The following is an 18,654-nucleotide window of genomic DNA, read 5'->3' as shown; positions in this document are numbered from 1 at the left end:
AGGAGGGCTGGAGCAGTCCAGATGTCAGGCCCACACTTCACATGTGGCTGTGGTTGACCTTTCACCTCTCTCTCTCTCTCTCTCTCTCACTCTATCTCTCCATCCCTTGTTTCTCACCACTCCGTCAGGATGTCAGCAGTGTTTCTCAGCATGGCGTCAGACCTTCACACAAGCCTGCGCTCCCTCTTCTCACTCCATCTCTTAAATCAATCTAATAATGAAAAATTGTGGCTTTGATGCATCCATCTGATGCTGGACCAAGATAAACACTCTCTGAAAACAGGCAACAGAACAACTGGAATGAAACCTGAGTCTGTTGTAGGGTCACAATGACACAGCAGCTCTGCTTATAAAAGGGGTTTGTTTCCAAAGATAGAAACAATTCATTTTGATATATTGGCTGTCAAACCTTAGGTGTAAGGTACTTTCCCAGCAGTTATACAATCATCTCACTCTGGGTTTGAACTTTCAGCACATCATTTACAGTATCTCACAAAAGTGAGTACACCCCTCACATTTCTTCTAAATCTGATGCACAAGTAAGCCCGCAAACAGTTTGCTAAAGACAGCAGACTAAGGACATGGATTACTGGAACCATGTCTTGTGGTCTGATGAGACAGAGATAAACTTATTTGGTTCAGATGGTGTCAAGCGTGTGTGGCGGCGCCCAGGTGAGGAGTACAAAGAGTGTGTTACCTCCAGTCAAGCATGGTGGTGGGAGTGTCATGATCTGGGTCTGCATGAGTGCTACTGGCACTGAGGAGTTACAGTTCATTGAGGGAACCATGAATGCCAACATGTACTGTGACATACTGAAGCAGAGCATGTTCCCCTCCCTTCAAAAACTGGGCCACAGGGCAGTACTCCAACATGATATCGACCCCAAACACACCTCCAAGACGGCCCCTGCCTTGCTAAAGAAGCTGAGGGTAAAGGAGATGGAGTGGCCAAGCATGTCTGCAGACCTAAACCCTATTGAGCATCTGTGGGGCATCCTCAAATGGAAGGTGGAGGAGCACAAGGTCTCTAACATCCACCAGCTCCGTGATGTTGTCATGGAGGAGTGGAAGAGGATCCAGTGGCAACCTGTGAAGCTATGGTGAACTCCATGCCCAAAAGGGTTAAGGCAGTGCTGGAAAATAATGGTGGCCACAAAATATTGACACTTTTGGCCCAATTTGGACATTTTTACTTAGGGGTGTACTCACTTTTGTTGCCAGTGGTTTAGACATTAATGGCTGTATGTTAAGTTATTTTGAGGGGACAGTAAATTTACACTGTTATACAAGCTGTACACTGACTGTACACTGACTACTTTACATTGTATCGAAGTGTCATTTCTGCAGTTGTCCCATGAAAAGATACAATTAAATATTTGCAGAAATGTGAGGGGTGTACTCACTTTTGAGATACTGTATGTGGAAAGCGTCAGTTTGGACCTTCTGAAGATATTAATAACGTTCTTCTTTATCTTGAGAGCAAGGATCATTTAGGGCGGCTAACAGAGGATGATTATTATCAGTGCTGTGGCATCATAAAAACATTCCATGGCACCGTATGAAGTGACTGCTTACAAAAGACCAAAGCAGAATATATAAGGATCTGCTCAACAAGCCCCAACATGCATGAGTGCATGAGTACACAGCCTGATGCGTGGTCTCTGAAAAAGTGTTTTGAGTCCATTTTCTTACAAGTTTTTTTGAGGAGAGCCCAGGAGGAATATGTGGAAAAATACCAAACAATAACAATAATTTCATTTTAACTTTTCAGAATAAGATAGCCACACTGGGTGGTAGAAAATTGGTAGCAGTTCGCCATTTCTTTGATGAGCATTAACTGGTATCAAAAGGCAATCATTGATCCAGACCTCTAATGTAAAGAGGCCAACATGCGCCTGGGGTGTGCCCAGCGAGAGTGCCTGTGTGGCAGACACTCTTCTCAGAAAGTGCCCTTTCCTGTCTTTTTTCACTCTACACTTGCCTATGACTGAATCTGGCCTCAGAAAGGGGAAAAAAAACGTGTGATTTGTCATCTCTTGGTGATTTAATTTTTTGATACACTTAAGAGAGACAGAAAAGAAAAGTAATTTTGAAACTTCTCTGATCCCTGTATGACCATGAATAAGATAATGTCTTTTATCCAAAGACTGGAAAATGAAATATTTTATGTTTTTATTTCCCATTTCTGAAAGGACAATTAACTGACCAACAGAAACACTGATCAAAAATTCACTCATGGTCTGAGCAGCTGCCAGAAGAGATGGTCTTGACTCGGTTCATTAATTTATTACAGAGCTACTCGTGTATATTAAACATGGCACTCAAGTTATGCAATTTACTATTTTTAGAACAATTTTCAGTGGCTTGAACAGCAAATTATACTATGATTAAATAAAGTATTCAAGCCAACAGGTCCTTCTGTATGCCTCTTAATCATACAGTGAGTTTGTGTCGGGTGTAGAGCTGAGGTTTGATTTGAAGGCATCATTTGGGCGTGACTTTAGTATGCAGCGAGTATGGACATTAACATGAAATAATTCTGGACCTCACTCATTTCTGAACTCTGGTTACAGCACTGGTTATCATATATATCAGGGGTTCCCAAACTTTTCAGCCCATGGCCCCTCAAATAATGGTGCCACTGGTGCCACCAGCTGTCTCTCAGGGTGGATTACCATCGCTCAAAACCACTCGCTAGCAACAACAGACTAATCTACAAACAAACTCAAGAACAACACAAAAACAGGACAGCTAAACAACCATATTAGTTTGAATATAATTGAAAATAGGCCAGATGCAGAATAAAAAGATTATTTGCGTATAGGCTGTAGCAGTCATATCATTATTCAATTAATGATAATATATCAAACTAATATTTTTGCATCGATTTTTACAAAAAATGATAAAATAAGCAGTCTAAAATTATTTCTTTGTTTGTTTTTTGGAAGGTATCTTGCGATCCCTCTATCAGTATCTCTGATCCCCAAAGGGGTCCCAACCTGCACTTTGGGAACCACCCAATATATATCACATTTTCTTCTCATAGAAGAGAAAAGAGAGAGAAACGTAACATCAAATCCTCTGTATGTCTGTTGCATACTGCAGTTTTTGACAATAAAGAAGACTTTGAACTTTGAATATCATGCAGACCTACTTTTAGCATTGACTTTGTAGCAGACACTGATAAAAGCCTGAAATGCATTTGTTTCTTTGAGCTGCTGTCAATTTCTACAATAAAAGTTTTGAACTTATTGCGAGTGCTGACATTTTTTCAACTCGTTGTCCTTTTGGATCAGCACCGAATGACTTATTGAGTACTTTCGAGTGAGCACGCCATTGCTTTGTCCTACTTTTAGCATTCACAGTGAACTTCACAGAGCATAATAAAGCTGCATTAGTTTATTCAAGACGCTGAGGTCATACGCCCCAGCTGTAATCAGCTGACAGCCTGCTGATTAAATAATCATCCCTGATCAGTAACACCAATCACAGCACAATCACATAACAAGGCGGTCCTGTTAAATGCGACTTCCATCTCACTCATCCCCACTCCATACACAAAGATTTCCCTCCACTTTTCTAGTCTGAAGACTTTGGTCACTCCGTATACCAAAGGGGGGATTATATTTTGCTCCGTGCATAGCCTGCAGCATCAAGCATAAGTGTATTTCCATTTGGCAAAATGTTGTTGAATTTATCACAACAGTGTTCCAGACTGAAAGGTAGGTTAAATACAATTACATGCAACACAATATCAGCATCTACGCGCAAAGTGTCCTGCAAAATGTCCAGCATGTGTGCACTTAACAGAGTCTCTTTGAAGCAGATGAGGGAGGTGAAAACAGCAGGATCAAAAAATGCAAAGTCAGGATATTTTAGAAAAGAAGAACAAGTATCTGCTCTGAGTTTGGTTCAACAACACACGTACAGATAAACACTGAGGACAACAGCAGCTGAAAAGACTCTATGGTGTCCTTACTTGTTCCCATGATTATAGCTCTGAGCTCCTATAAGTGAAGTGCGGTGCGGCCTGCGAGCTCTGACAAAATAATCCCAACCTAACAACAACAACAAACTCCAAATGCAACATTTTGTGGCTCATTATGCTTCAGTCAAGTTACAGGCATTTAAACCAAATCCAATTTTCACATCTCATAACTCAGTCTCATTAAGAGCCACTCAGTCTGCCATGTAACTCAAATAAGCCCCGGTTTGTTTGTAACAAAAGGAGGAGATGTTGATGTCAGGCATAAATACAACTTTTTCATGAATTATATCAAGGCTATGACAGGAAACCAAGCTACTTAGTAGTCAAGCTGTCTGTCTCTGTTCGGTTAATTGGTTGTTTGGGAGGAATTTTAACTGAATTCCACTCGGAATTCTTCTAAATTGAATTGCGGCCGGGCTGCAGAGGGCGGAGCAGCAGCATGCGCAAGGAGGGAGAGAGGGAGGGACGGACGGAGGGGGTGTGAGAGGGAAAATGGCTTGGCTCTGGAGCCTCACAACAAGCTCCAACAGGAAGTCATTCAATGTGTATCACACAAATCCAGAACAAACAACACACACACACACACACACACACACACACACACACACACACACACACACACACACACACACACACACACACACACACACACACACACACACACACACACACACACACACACACACACACACACACACCCCTGCTACCACTGCTTTTTGCATGACTCAGAATGTGTGTGTCATCTGACTGGCTTACAGTAGATGACAGCAGCAACTCAGTGACAGATGAGGAAGGGATTAAGAAGTTAAGGGAAAAAAAGTTGAGAGGAAGGAGGAAAAAGATAGAAATGAGCCATGTAGAGGGAGGATGTAGAGATTGGGAAAGGGGTGAAATGAGAGGGATGGGGTCAAAAGTGTTGTTTTCAAGGAAACTGCACGGCACTGCCCTCAGGCATGCACTTCTGTGTGTGTGTGTGTGTGTGTGTGTGTGTGTGTGTGTGTGTGTGTGTGTGTGTGTGTGTGTGTGTGTGTGTGTGTGTGTGTGTGTGTGTGTGTGTGTGTGTGTGCGTGTGTCCCAATTCTTTCCTCAGCTTTGTCAATTCCTTAAAGGGATACAAAAGTTTTCAGGACGGTGGCGTATTGGTCAAGTTACTCATCGACAAAGATGGACTCCATAAACCTTGTGTCCTCAGTGGACAAGCACTTCTGAGCTTCATGTAAAGTTTTAAGGAAAGAACCTCTTTAACACGTCACATTAGTATCCTCGTATACCTTCTCAGTTATTCATGTGGCGCAATTTGGCTAGATTTCCGATGATTACTGTGCAAAAGAGCCAGATTGAGTCATGCTTAACTCCAAATGGATAACCACCAGTGTCCCCAGAGTCTGCTCAGAACCTGTGAACTTTTTCGAACTACACATCCTGGCTTTGGAATAATTTACCAGATTTGGAAACTCTGTCTTAATACCGGGCATTGAAATGTCTGGTAAGCTTTCTACTCTGTGGCATTGCTTCATGGGAACACTATGAACTTTCTTTATGTGACTCAGTATTGTGCTGCCTTACAAGCACTTCATTAATCACTCACGTAAGTCATTAAGTAATTGACTTTGGGATACAAGACTGTATGATTAAGAAAATAAGGTGATTGACCAAACTGACACTCCTAAGCTGCATACAGTGTTGACTCCAGGTTGCTCCATTCACATTGTGTATTTAGATTTGGCAAGAAATTAGTTAGACGACATGAGGGGGAAAAAAACATGCAAGACATTTTGTATCTTCAAGTTTTTGAAAGTTTAGGAAATGTGAAGAGGGCTTTGCACATCAACGTCATAGGACAGGTGCGTAGGAGAGGAGTGAGAGGCTTACAAAATTAGAATTACAACAATCCCGCACACTGTCCAACTTACAAAACTAAATGATTTTAATGGCAACGTTTCAGTTCTAGACCTCCATCAGGCAAAACAGGAAATGAAAGACATCTTTTTTGTGACAGCTCAAACTGGATTATCAGTGAAGCCTGTCTCATGTTGGTTGGATAACTGCAACTCTTTCAACAATTAACCCATCAGCCAGAAAACCATTCATCCCTGCAGCCATTAGGCTACATAACTCTCTAGCCAATGGGAGATGAGCTGACAGACACCTGAATTACTTGTTTTATGGGATTTTTATAATCTTATCTGCCAGACACCTGAATTTCCCTTCGGGGATTAATTAAGTACATTCTATTCTATCAAATCCAATCAAACTAGCACAGAGCTCAAGGTGTCATCTTTAAGTTGATTGGTTTGAGGGTCGCTAACTCACCTCACGAAAACCCACCCCCTCAGTCAAGTGATGTATCGTCTCACCATTCTCTCTCTCTCTCTCTCTCTCTCTCTCTCTCTCTCTCTCTCTCTCTCTCTCTCTCTCTCTCTCTCTCTCTCTCTCTCTCTCTCTCTCTCTCTCTCTCTCTCTCTCTCTCTCTCTCTCTCTCTCTCTCTCTCTCTCTCTCTCTCTCTCTCTCTCTCTCTCTCTCTCTCTATTTTCAACCTCAACCCAGTCGAGGCAGATGCGTGTCTAACATGAGTCTGGTCCTGCTGGAGGTTTCTACCTGTTAAAGGAAGTTTTTACTGCAAAGTGTTCTACTCATTGTGGATTAAGATGAGATAAGACAGTATCATATAAATTAGTGTTATTTTTAGAATTATATGAATGATTACAATAAAGCACATGCACATGCATAGATCAAAACACTTCATAAACAGCTGATTTAATAAAAGCCAAAGTAGTAATGAAGAGCTGTTTGGAAGCTGAATGAGTCACATCTCATTGCTGAGTTAAGCCAAATGAACTTGATCACTGAAAAGAGCCACAATTCCAATCAATACCTCAATCAGACTCAGTGATGAACCATCCTGCGACATGGCAGTGGGGGAAACAACATTAAAAGGAGTAATACAGTTTGTAGTTGACAGACGTCCCTATGATTAACCAAAGACGCAGTGGTCCATGGATATCGACAAATGACCAGACACAAGGTCTCCTGACAGTAAATGTGAACCTGATTTCAGAGCTGGGGGAGTAAAAAGTCCTGAAAGCTTACAAAGGCCACGATGCTTAGGCATATTGGCAAATTAAAGTAACTGAAGAAACAATAGTAATTCAAATTATCTTATTGAAACTTTTCAAATTATCTGGCTAACTGTATGCTTCAGCACCCCGTTATAAGAACACTTAGTTTGTCTTGGGTAGCCAACACTGTCTAAACACCCCCTCTATAGTCTGTACAGCAAAAGGATTATCATCCGATGGTTTATGATAATGCTGACAAAGGCTTTACAGTTACCTAAATAAACATGAGAGATGTTGCGTTATCAAATGAGTCAGTAAAGTACAACTTGAGGTACGATTTATCCCAAAAGTCAAACATTCCTACAACGAAAAAAGGCAAAAGCTAATTCCCATTTCAGCACCAGGTTTCCAGTTGTTTATCTGAGTTGCATTGTTTCATTTGCTCCTCTTTCCTTGTCTGAGGATTGTGTATTTCTATTGATTTCGATACCGTTATCGAGCCCTCTTTCCTATCAGAGTCTTTATTTAGTCCACTGTGGATACTTTTCTATCATTTGGTGGAAAGATGAGCAAACAATATGTTTTTACCAGAGCTGGTATTAATTTAAATATTTCTAACATTTTGTTTTCATAATAGTCATTTTACTGACTTTATCTTGAACACATAATGTAACTTCATGTCTCCTCCTTTAGTTGGTTAACTAGCTTTTATCCTGCTGATTTGAACACGGTCATATATTTTCTTGTAGGGAAGAGTTCCCTCACCCCAGCACAGGAACTCACAGGCACACACAAACAGAGGGAGATATAATGCATGGAAGATAGTTATGGCACACATTTCACAAGCGCGCCTTGACCGGTTCAATATTTAATTGACAATTGTTGCATAGCTACCTAGCGCTGACCCTGCTACTCAGTTGGTGACATCGCAGTGACTCCTTTCTACTGTAAGGTTACATGCATAGCCTCAAACTACAACAACTTTCAGTGATACATGGTACAGAAAGGTTTCAAATCCTTGTGAAGCTGGAACCAGATAATGTTTGCAATTTTACTTGGATAAGTACCTCAAAATATTTTTCGGATATTTAAAAAACATTTAATTTTCTGCACATCAAATACAATATTTCAGAAGTTACATTTATCTGCATAAAAGATACCAGAATCCAGATGTTTTGTCTCTGGATTCTGGCACATCAAGTCAGACTTCATGTGAAGATCTGATCGCATCCTGTGAAATGTGATGATAACATTTGTTGAATAACCTCTGTGAATAAATGCCTGCACTAGCTCCTCTTCAGGGAGGCATTGCTTCTTTTTATGTGTACGGATTCTGAAATTTGCCCAGTTTCATGCATCCTAATCGTTAGAATCTGAGCATCCCCAAAACACAAAAAAAACTAGTCTGGAAATCATTTCACAAACTGTCTTTTGGAAATCTGTCACTTTTCCCATCTCACCCACACTCCTCTTCCTGAATTGTGCTCTCTCTATCTGACTCTATTTATCCCTCATAATTCATGTGTTGATTTTCAGAGGGGAAATAGCAAATAGAGGAGAAGGGGGGATGAAAGATAGGATACAGCGTGCACATGTTTTTCAGTGTTCGCACACTAAATCACATCCATAAGTATTTCCTGGGAATTCCCTTTGAGAGAAAAGGAGAGGCAGAGACAGAGAGAGTTAGTGTGTGTGAAAGAGAGAGAAAGGAAATCAAAGGGACATGGTATTCACTGTTTGCGTGGCAAGAGCAGACACACAGGCACAAGATGCATTCAATACTTTAATATGTGTAGAGCTTTGTTGATGATCATTTAAGTTACTTTCAAACACAAATGCAGTGCGTTTTTCTGTGACTGTGTGTCAGCATGTTGGAACAAGTGTCAACACCACACCTGACCTCGTATCTGCAGGAGACACTGTGATAGCAGCTGCAGTGGAACTATGAACCCTCTCTAGCAAGATTTCAAAGATCGGCACACGCGCGCGCGCACGCACGCACACACACACACACACACACACACACACACACACACACACACACACACACACACACACACACACACACACACACACACATACACTTGCATGCAATTACATTGTAAATCCAAGACAGAGGTTTCCAAATGAGAGACTCAGACTTGCAGATCAGTCAGCTACTGAGTTAATCATTGATGGCTGCTCAGACACATGGACACACACACACACACACACACACACAGTTTTTCTCTGGAGACACACACACTTGCTTACAAACACACATATTTACATACACACAGACACACACACACACAGTATTATTGTTGTTAAGGTCAATGACACAGGCAGGCGCATGTCAGTAGTCCGAGGGAAATAATTTAAACTTTTGTTTTGACATGTTTTAAGGAGCAAAAGACAACAAAACCTACACAACTATGTCAGCTAAGTTTTGGCTAAACCTTTTATATAAGATTTAAGGTGTTATACGCAGCTAAGGTTGCACTTAAAGTTTCTTATTCCTAAAAAAGAAGCACTTCCCATTCAGACAGGTGCTTTGTCCTCTAATCCTGTGGAGAAAAGGGAGAGAAAGTACAGGAAGAAAAAGAAGCTAGAGGAATAGGATGAGAAAAGAGGGTGTTAAGACTGAACCTGAGCCTGAGCAAAACCGGCTTGACAAGAATTCAACACAACACACACATTCAAGCTGCCTGCTGGCAACTACAGGGGGATTTTCTACTCGAGTATCTGATTAAAACACTCAACCAACATAGTGGGCTCCTGTGTTTGGTGCAGGGTTAGGGGGCTACACACCTGCGGTTATACACACTGCCCGTGTCTCCATCTGTCACACACACACACAACAGTGGGCCTACTGTCAGAAGCAGGCTGTCAGCTCTCAAGTTGTCTTGTCTTACAAAGTTGATCACATCAGGAGAACTTCATGTTGTGATTCACAGCGACACATGTTTCAAAAGTCCTGTCAACAAACTTCTCACATGACATTCTCACCTCGTCCCATTTGATGAATTTCCCACCCTTCTTCAAGGTTTCGTGGACAGACACGGGTTTGAGCTGCAGCGCGTGGACTCCCGGCTTGGCCCCGGCCATGGCGAGGGACTCCCAGCCCGGGTGCCAACGCCTAAACCCCGGCTACGGCGAGCTGGACTCCTCGGAAGGAACAAAAAAAAACGCTCTTCCGTCCTTCTTCCAACCTCCACCCCGGAGCTTCTTCTACTTTCCGGGGAGAGGGTTAATTCAAAGCACGAGGCAAGGGGAAGTAAGGGGACACCGACCTTAAAAAGTTAGTGAACCTCAGCGAGAGTTTGAAGAACATGAGGAGTAAAATCCAGAGGACAGAAGTTTACAGCGCGCACCGCTGCTGTCTTGTCCGCGTCCACGCAACAACGCGGTGGCGCGCCTTCAACTCCCCTTCTTCTTTTGATTCATATATTTGTTTATTTATGCAGGATCCTTTAATCTCGCACTTGAGCCGACGGAGAGATCCCTTCCTTCCTTCCTCCCATCTGCTCGCCCCCTCTCCTCTCCTCTGATCCTTGTGCCCTCTCACTGCTCTACCAACTTTCTCCGCTTCCTCTCTCTCCTGTCGCCTCCGACGCGTTTCTTCTTCTCTCCTCCTCCTCCTCCTCTCCTCTCTGCATGTTTTCTGTGAAAAAAAAGAGAAGATTCCGCGAGGAGAGTGAGGGAGAAGGACAGCGTCAGATCGCGCTGAGTGAATGAGACATGAGAGAGGAGGGGGGAAGTCAGACTTCGTGCAAAAGGGGTGTGTGTTAATTCAGTTCCTCTGCTCTGTGTGCATGTTTCTATCAAATTTACAGCCTCTCTCAGTCTTTCCTTTATTTGTTGTCTTTTCAAAGTTGACATCGAAAATGTTGACATCCTTCTCACTTCACCACTCCATCTCCAGATGCATTCAACACTTCCAGTTAAAACTTAAAGGCGCACTGAGAGGTGATTTTGTGTTGACTTCTATGAAGCTCTAAAACTTGTTTAAGGCAGATTTAAAAAGAATAATTATCAAAATCAAAGTAGAAGAAGTAGAGATATTGATTCGTTTTGGAGAAATGCTAGCTCCTACGATACCCACAATGCAACTCTAAAGTGTCAGTTCTCCAACTATCATCTTTTCGTACCAAGCGGCAACCTCCGGTCTCAAACTATGAAGCCCATGCAGAAAAACTGTAATTCATCGAGAATCCTCTTGAGGCTGGATGCATTAACACCGGAAACCACATACACACTAATTCAAAAAGGACAATCTTTACAGCATTAATAAACATGTTTACAGACTGGTGCAAAAAACAGCTTGGCTCTACGTAGGTATTTTGTCTATCGGCACACACTGTACAGGGGTCAGTTTTTTTCTAACATGACAGTTCAGAGAATTTAAGATTACAAGTTTTGCCCAAATAAGGACATGACTGACTTGACTCCCGGACCGGAACACATTACTGTGGCTAGGAGGCTCAAACCCCACCTCCTTACGTCAAACTATACCTGGTTGAGTTCCTTATTTCCAATATGGCTACTGCCAACGATTGGCTTCAAACAGCTCTCAGGAACAGATGGGTGAGGTCACGGATACTACGTCCATTATTTATACAGTCTATGGCATTAACGTATTAATTAGAAACAATTAAAGTCAGAAATAAGCTGTTTTTTTAAATAGTGTGCTATTTTGTCCCTTTCAGCACACTGTAGTGGAGCCGCTGGATCTTCCTGCTTCCTGCTGCCACAGTTACAGGAAATACTGTCTACATTGCACCTTTAATCAGCACATTTCACTTTAAATACTCCCAGGTGGCTCAGTTGACAAGTCAGAAGATTATCACTTAAGTACTTTATGCCAAACAGAATTAAAATATCACCAAAGTTCTTCCAGTTTGAGTGACCACCTGCGAGCTAAGCAAACAGTTGCACTTAAACAGACTGATGCCAGCAGGTTATTGCACTAAATCAAAGAAGGTCACGGTGCTATCTCACTTACTTTAACTGTCCCTGTCCCATTAAAGTTACTAACCATAGACCTTTCTGGAGTCCCTGAGCTCCCTTGCCGCGTAGGTTCCTCTGAGTCGCTGCTGTAGACATCCTGCTGTTGTGGACGTTCCAGACTCCAGCTCTGCTACTATTCGTCTCATCACTATCATCTCTCTCTCTCTCTCTCTCATTCTCCTCTATCCCTCTCTACAACACCAACTCAGTCGAGGCAGATGTCTATCTAACATGAGGCTGGTTCTGCTCAAGGTTTCTGCCTGTCAAAAAGAAGTTTGTCCTTGCCACCTGTAACTAGCTAAATACTGCTAGATGCAATGCTCATGATGGATTAAGATGAGATAAGATCGAGTCCTGCCAGTAAGAGGGGACTGGATCTTATCCTGTGTTGATGTTGGGTCTTTGATAATAATTTAACATAGAATAGAATGCCTTTATTGTCATTGCGTGACTTGCATACAATGAAATTAGGAGTAACATAGTAGTAGTAGTAACATAGATTACGGTCTAGACCTGCTCTGTTTCTAAAAGCATCTTGAGATAGCGTTGTTGTGATTTTGCGCTATACAAATAAAGATTGATTGATTGATTGATTGATTGATTGATTGATTGATTGATTGATTGATTGATTGATACATTGATTGATTGATTGATTGATTGATTGATTGAATGACTGATTGATTGATTGATGAGAGGCAACTGACTGCAGAATTGTCAACATTGTGGAAGACTCAACTATGAGGGACGTCCTCAGGTTTATTTCAGGTGAAAGTTTTCTGTATTCGTAGATAGTTTCTTGGAGAAACCTTGATGGCTGACTCATCAGTTTTTCTTTGTTAACTTCACATTCTCTAGATTCAACAACATTTAAAGTTAATGAAGCTGTGGGTGTTTTTATTTGTCATGCTCTAGACTAAAATGTGCTTCACATTTGTGTAACAGTGTTATCCTTGAAAAAAGAAACATCGTATTTCACAGAATAAGCACTCTGAAACTGTCTCATGCCTCTAATTCATCGTTTCAGACCGCACTGGTGTAGCAGTGCAGAATTTATTTGAATAATGAATGTAAAAGTCAAGTTTATAAAGTACACTTGATTGCATTCATTTGATTCCCAAATCAAGACACTGGCACAACTTGCTTTACATTACAAATAGGGACTTAACACTGTTTTAAAATGCAAAATAATGGAATTTTAAACAGGTAATTATTTATGACTCACAATAAAAATTCAGTTATTAATCACGGTCAATCTAACTAATTGTGGGGTGTCTTTTTGATCAGCTTACAGCAGAACTTGATTTGACTAGATCCCAATGGACAGGTTGGCGCCTTGCATGCCAGCCTCTTGGCGTGTGTATAAAAAGGGTGAACATGATTCAATCAGGAGAGAAGGGTAAATTCAACATTGTGTTACAGATATGATGTGATATTGGATTACTGTCAGTCTCTTTGGTGCTTGAAATCTACAGAGAGATAGCGTGATCAAAGGGTGTCTTCCCTGCGCGGCAGAAAAATCTATCCCCCCCTGTGGAGTCCAGACACTGGTGGTGGAGTTGTGGGCCAATGATGTGTCCTGAGGCTGATGAAGACTGGGCGGTGATGAGAGAGGTGGAGGGTCACACACAATGATGGCATGAGAGAAGTGGAGGAAGACAACATCATGTTTTAAAAAGACAGCAGCAATATGTTAAGCTAAAAACAAGGATGTGTTTCAGTACTATTTGGTAGACGTGACCCAGTGATAAGAACAGCTGATTACTTCAGGAAATATGAGTGAGCATATTGAGCGAATGCAGCGTTGTGATGATGAATCAGCATGCAGAACTGTCTTCCTGACAGATCTTTCGCTGGAGCTCCATTAGTGTGAAGCACTTAAAGGCACTGTGAGGAGTTTTTGGCTGATCTTGAAATAGTCTCAGTCTTATGCTGAAACCTCTTCATGACCTACATAGTAGAATAAGATTATCAGCAACAAGATTGGTAAAAATATATATATTCATCGCTCACCCGCAAGTGACTATGTTTGAACTCAGCTAGTGAAGTTTGGCAGTGAGAAGTGGTTTAGTAAGCAGGAGGAGTATTTTTCTTTAGATAGTTTTCTTTTAATGTAATGTTCTGCTTAGGTTGCTACTAGAGCAGGATAAATAAAAAGACATGCATATCCTGTTGGAGTTTTGTTTTGGACCAAGAAACTCTGCAACCAAGGCTTTGCTAGACAAAGGAGAAAATGGCTATTAACAGGATTTTAATGTTGGAACTGGTGTTTGAATGCTTTCCTGTTTTTGGACAAAAGCTTTGTACTGCATTTTTACAATATTTGGAGATTTATTGGGACACCAGAGTGTGTATCATGACAGTGAGGCTTCAATGAGTAACAAACTGAAGTTGGTACATCTGGTCGCATTTTGTAAGCTAACAAGCAGTAATAAATCAGAGTTTACAAAGTATTGAAGTGATTACGTCACTTCACGTCATGTCATGTCATGTCACACCACGTCACACCCAGCACACCACGTCACACCACGTCACACCCAGCACACCACGTCAGTAATAAATTAGAGAAAACAGTTTTGTTGTGGTTATGTTACTTACATTACATGCTAAGCATCACCTTACGTTCAGTTATATTACTCACGTCACGTCAGTAATGATTTAAGGTAATGTGACGTCACGCTGACTTGAACAAAGAAAAATATTATTAATAAGAAGACCTTTATGGTGCGGTGTTGGCCTAGCAGTCTAAGTGTGCGCCCCAGAGGTCGCTGGTTAGACTCCTGGCTGCGACCCACATTTCCTGTCTCTCTTCAGCTGTCCTATCCAATGAAGGCGAAAAACCCCCAAAATATAACTGTTTAATATTAATATTCTTCCAAAACAAATGTAAACATTGGCAAGAGCTCATGGTGGAATACAGACTTCATCCCAGAGAAACACTGCCAATTTTCATCCTAAGGGTTGTCCAGAATCAACACAACATTGCAATAGATTACAATATCATCAGTATAGAAATGAAAATTTGCACCAGAGGCATTTTGATTCATTTGTGTTGTTGTATGTTTTTCAGGCATTTATGCCTTTATTATACAGGACCAGTGGGGAGTAGAGGTTGAGGATTATGTGCAGCAAAGAGTCATGGCTGTGAGTCAAACTAGTAACTAGTTATATTTCTATTATTGTATGCCTGAAATGCCAGTCATGTAATGTGTCTAAACTGTAGTTCAGCCACCCGCACCAGCTGGGCTGTAGCTTTGGTTAATGGTTACTGCTTTAATGCTATAGTTTTCTCAAAAAATAAATAAGCAGAGCTGACAGACAGTACCTCATAGCACGGTGCTGTTAGTTGGTATTTTGATCTAGAAAAAGGAGATAAAGTTGCATTTAGGATGTGTTTTGTTAAACTGTCATTGAACCACTTGAATGGAGCAATGCATGACCATCATTGCATGTTGATGTTAACCTGCAGCGAGGTGACCAATTCAACATTATTTACTAACAGACAGTGATACAATTTTTGTTAAATAAACTGTGCTCAATTTGGACTTTCCAAATGTTTTTTTTTACCTTTATACTTGGTTGGTTGGGGTCCTTTGGATAAAGCATTGCATCTGTTCCTTGTAGGCTTTGTATGGGAAGTCGAAATGTGAATTTTAAAATTGTAAACTCAAATAAAAGGTAACATTTTTGCCAAGAAATGAAATACTCAAGGCATTCTGGTACCTCAAATATGTACAGTACAGAGCTTTAGTGAATGAACTTAGTTATATTCCTGCACAGCTTACTGACTGTCATGCTGTGAGTTGGCTCTTACTTACTGTTGTTTTCTGCAGGGAGCAATGTTTAATTAAAGGGCTGATTTAATCCTTCAAATTACCTTTGCCTTTAATTGCTTTGAATTATTTCCTCTGTGTTGACAGTGACAGATCACTTGTGCAGCCTGTAACTTTATTAAAAACATGGAAGCTATTATTACAGCCAGTGCAATACTCAGTAATAAGCTTAGAGGTAATTTCAAGCAAAAGGAGATGGGTGGTCTGCAGTCAGATTGTCAAATTAAGGGTATATGTGTTGATTATTATGTAAAATCTTTATCAAATAAGCACAAAATAGAATATATATATATACAGTATATATATATAGGAGTAAAGGATTTGGTGGCAAGGTAATAGAAGCCCCTGAAAGTCATCAGGTAACTTTCCCCGGCCTCCATCAGATCAGCTGCAGGGTATCATGTTTAAGAGGTGTGAGAGCAAAGGAGTCAAATCCTGCTGCCAAGCAACATTACAACTTGGACTACTCATAAAAAAACGTTACGGGGCAACAGATTTTTTTGGCAAACCCCTGCCATTCTCCAACTCCTTAACTACACCCGTCTGGAATGTCTGCTATGCTGCAGCCTGCTGACTTACTCACTAGCGGTGTGTTTTTCCTTGACCGAAACTGTGAAGAGGAAGAGGAAATTCAAAGAAAACCCACAAGAATCACTAAGAAATAATCCATCATGTATACACAATTCCATATTCATGTTTAGATACCTTTAGTTTCTCTTTTACACGACCCTCAGGGGGTGCACACATCCAGCAGGAGATGCATTGTTTAACAATTCAGCAGCCAGACCGACTGCCAATGGGGTGATTGTGAGTTTGTGTTGCTGTGTAACCAAGTCCAGGCAGTCTTGTTGATTAATCTGTTCTTGAGGCATCACACACACTCACACACAACCTCTAGAATGACACCAAACAAAAACAAGATGGACACATCCATATCAATTCTTTAAACAGCACAGCACACATGCATGAACAAAGATATTGTGTTTCTCTTCTGCATAATAAAATGCATGCACACTCATATGCAAACTATCTCTTCTCTCTCTCACACACACACAATCGAATATCCTTTTTTTGCCAACAGTGTAATTTTGAATACTGCTTTTGAAGTGCAGGCACCTGTGGTGTCAATAGAGCGACTCCTCCCTCCCTTTTCGCTCTTCCTCTCTCCTCTCACAAATGTATTCCCCTCTCTGTCACAGATAAAAACACTACCTCACTCCTACGTGTTTTTCTACATCTCCTGCTCTCCCATTCCAACAGGTGTCCAGCTCCCATTCGTCAGTGAGACACAGCGTACATGCAGATCATCTGAATAATTATGAAATGAGGTAACACTTGCTCTCTGTAACAAGTGAATGTAGATGAGCATGCTGTTTTTTTTCTTTCTCAGAATCGTTGCTACTTAGATTTCTCATGTTCACAGGAAGTGGGTTTCTAACTGTGCCCATAAAAAATACCCACCTCGGAGGTGGCTTGGTTCCTGCTTCCCACCACCACTCAGATTTATCACATCCACATTACGGTGAACTGACTGTGTGAATATTTGTAGATGTGTGTCTGTACATGGAGGTGTTCCTTTCTGTGAACACTATGTTCTAAGCTGAATTAGTTCAAAAACGATTGTATGGATTGCTGTGAACTTTGGTGCAGACTTTCATAGTCCCCAGAGGATGAATCTTAATTTAATTTGAGATTTTCAAACACTCCCTCTGAATTCACCATGAGGTGGACATTTGTTTCATACACAACCTGATGACTATGGATAATTTCTGATTGAACCTGGTACACACATTCCTGGTCCCCAGAGGATGACTCCTTATGACATAGCAGATATCAAACTAATTATGTTGCCTCACTATGAGGCTGACATTTTTTGAGGATGAAGTCTCACTACTTGGCTGTATCCTGAGTTTTCATTTTGTGCCACCAGCAGGCACAAACATAACTTTTCACTTGATCCTTGAAATAATTTTTGATTATCATTCAGGTTTCGGGGAGCTCAATAAGCCAGAGGTTAAATTAAACGGCCCAGAGGCTGCATAGCGGCAAATGTCATTGAAGCAGCGCTTTGCTACATGTCATAATCAAGCATTAACCTCCGGTCTAAAAATATGAGTCCAATGCGGAAGTGCTAAAAACTGCAGTTCATCGAGGATCCGCTTGAGGCTGGCTCCGGAAGTACCGGAAACCACATACACACCAATTCAAAAAAGCCGATCTTTACAGCAGAAATAAACATGTTTACAGACTGGTACAAAAGACGAGTGTAGTCTGGATAGCTCATTTCTCGATCAGCACACACTGTAGGGGTGTGCATTCTTTTCTAACGCGGCAATTTTCAAAGATATTGAGATTACGAGTCCTCCAATGAGAGGCACAGCTGACTTGATTGACAGTCAGGAACACTGCAGCTGTTGGCTGGAGGCTCAAAGCCCTCCTCTTTACGTCCGACGATTGACCTCAAAACAGCTCTTCAGAAACAGATGGGTGACGTCATGGATCCTATGTCCATATTTTATACTTTCTATGGTCATAATCCATTCTCTCTTTCCAGTTTCCTACACTATCAGCTGTCCTATCATCTGAAGAAAGATACAACTCCCCAAATAATCTTTAAAAAAATCATGAAGAATTGGACCAAATGTACAGAAATGCATGACTCCCTGAGGATGAATACTACTGACTTATCTTGTAGCACCACTGACAGCTACATATTTTGTTTTTAAGACAAATGAAAACTATGTAATAAGTTGTCACGAAGTTTGGTAATGATAATCTTGTCTGGTC

At 41.2% G+C, this 18,654-nt stretch overlaps 1 protein-coding gene across 1 annotated transcript in view; it reads right to left on the bottom strand.

The window, feature by feature from the left end:
• LOC117807805 (1-phosphatidylinositol 4,5-bisphosphate phosphodiesterase beta-3-like) overlaps window positions 1-10,731 on the bottom strand; it is an 89,378-nt gene extending 78,647 nt beyond the window's left edge. Inside the window, exon 1 of the mRNA XM_034677207.1 lies at window positions 10,037-10,731. Coding sequence (XP_034533098.1) covers window positions 10,037-10,135 — 99 coding nt within the window. The 5' untranslated portion in view covers window positions 10,136-10,731. The remainder of the gene's footprint in view (window positions 1-10,036) is intronic.
• Between the last annotated feature and the right edge of the window lie 7,923 nt (window positions 10,732-18,654).

The sequence above is a fragment of the Notolabrus celidotus genome, chromosome 23 (genome assembly GCF_009762535.1).
Source record: "Notolabrus celidotus isolate fNotCel1 chromosome 23, fNotCel1.pri, whole genome shotgun sequence".
NCBI classification, from domain to species: domain Eukaryota; kingdom Metazoa; phylum Chordata; class Actinopteri; order Labriformes; family Labridae; genus Notolabrus; species Notolabrus celidotus.
Note: the sequence above shows the minus strand (reverse complement) of the source record. Positions and strands in the feature narration are given on the sequence as shown.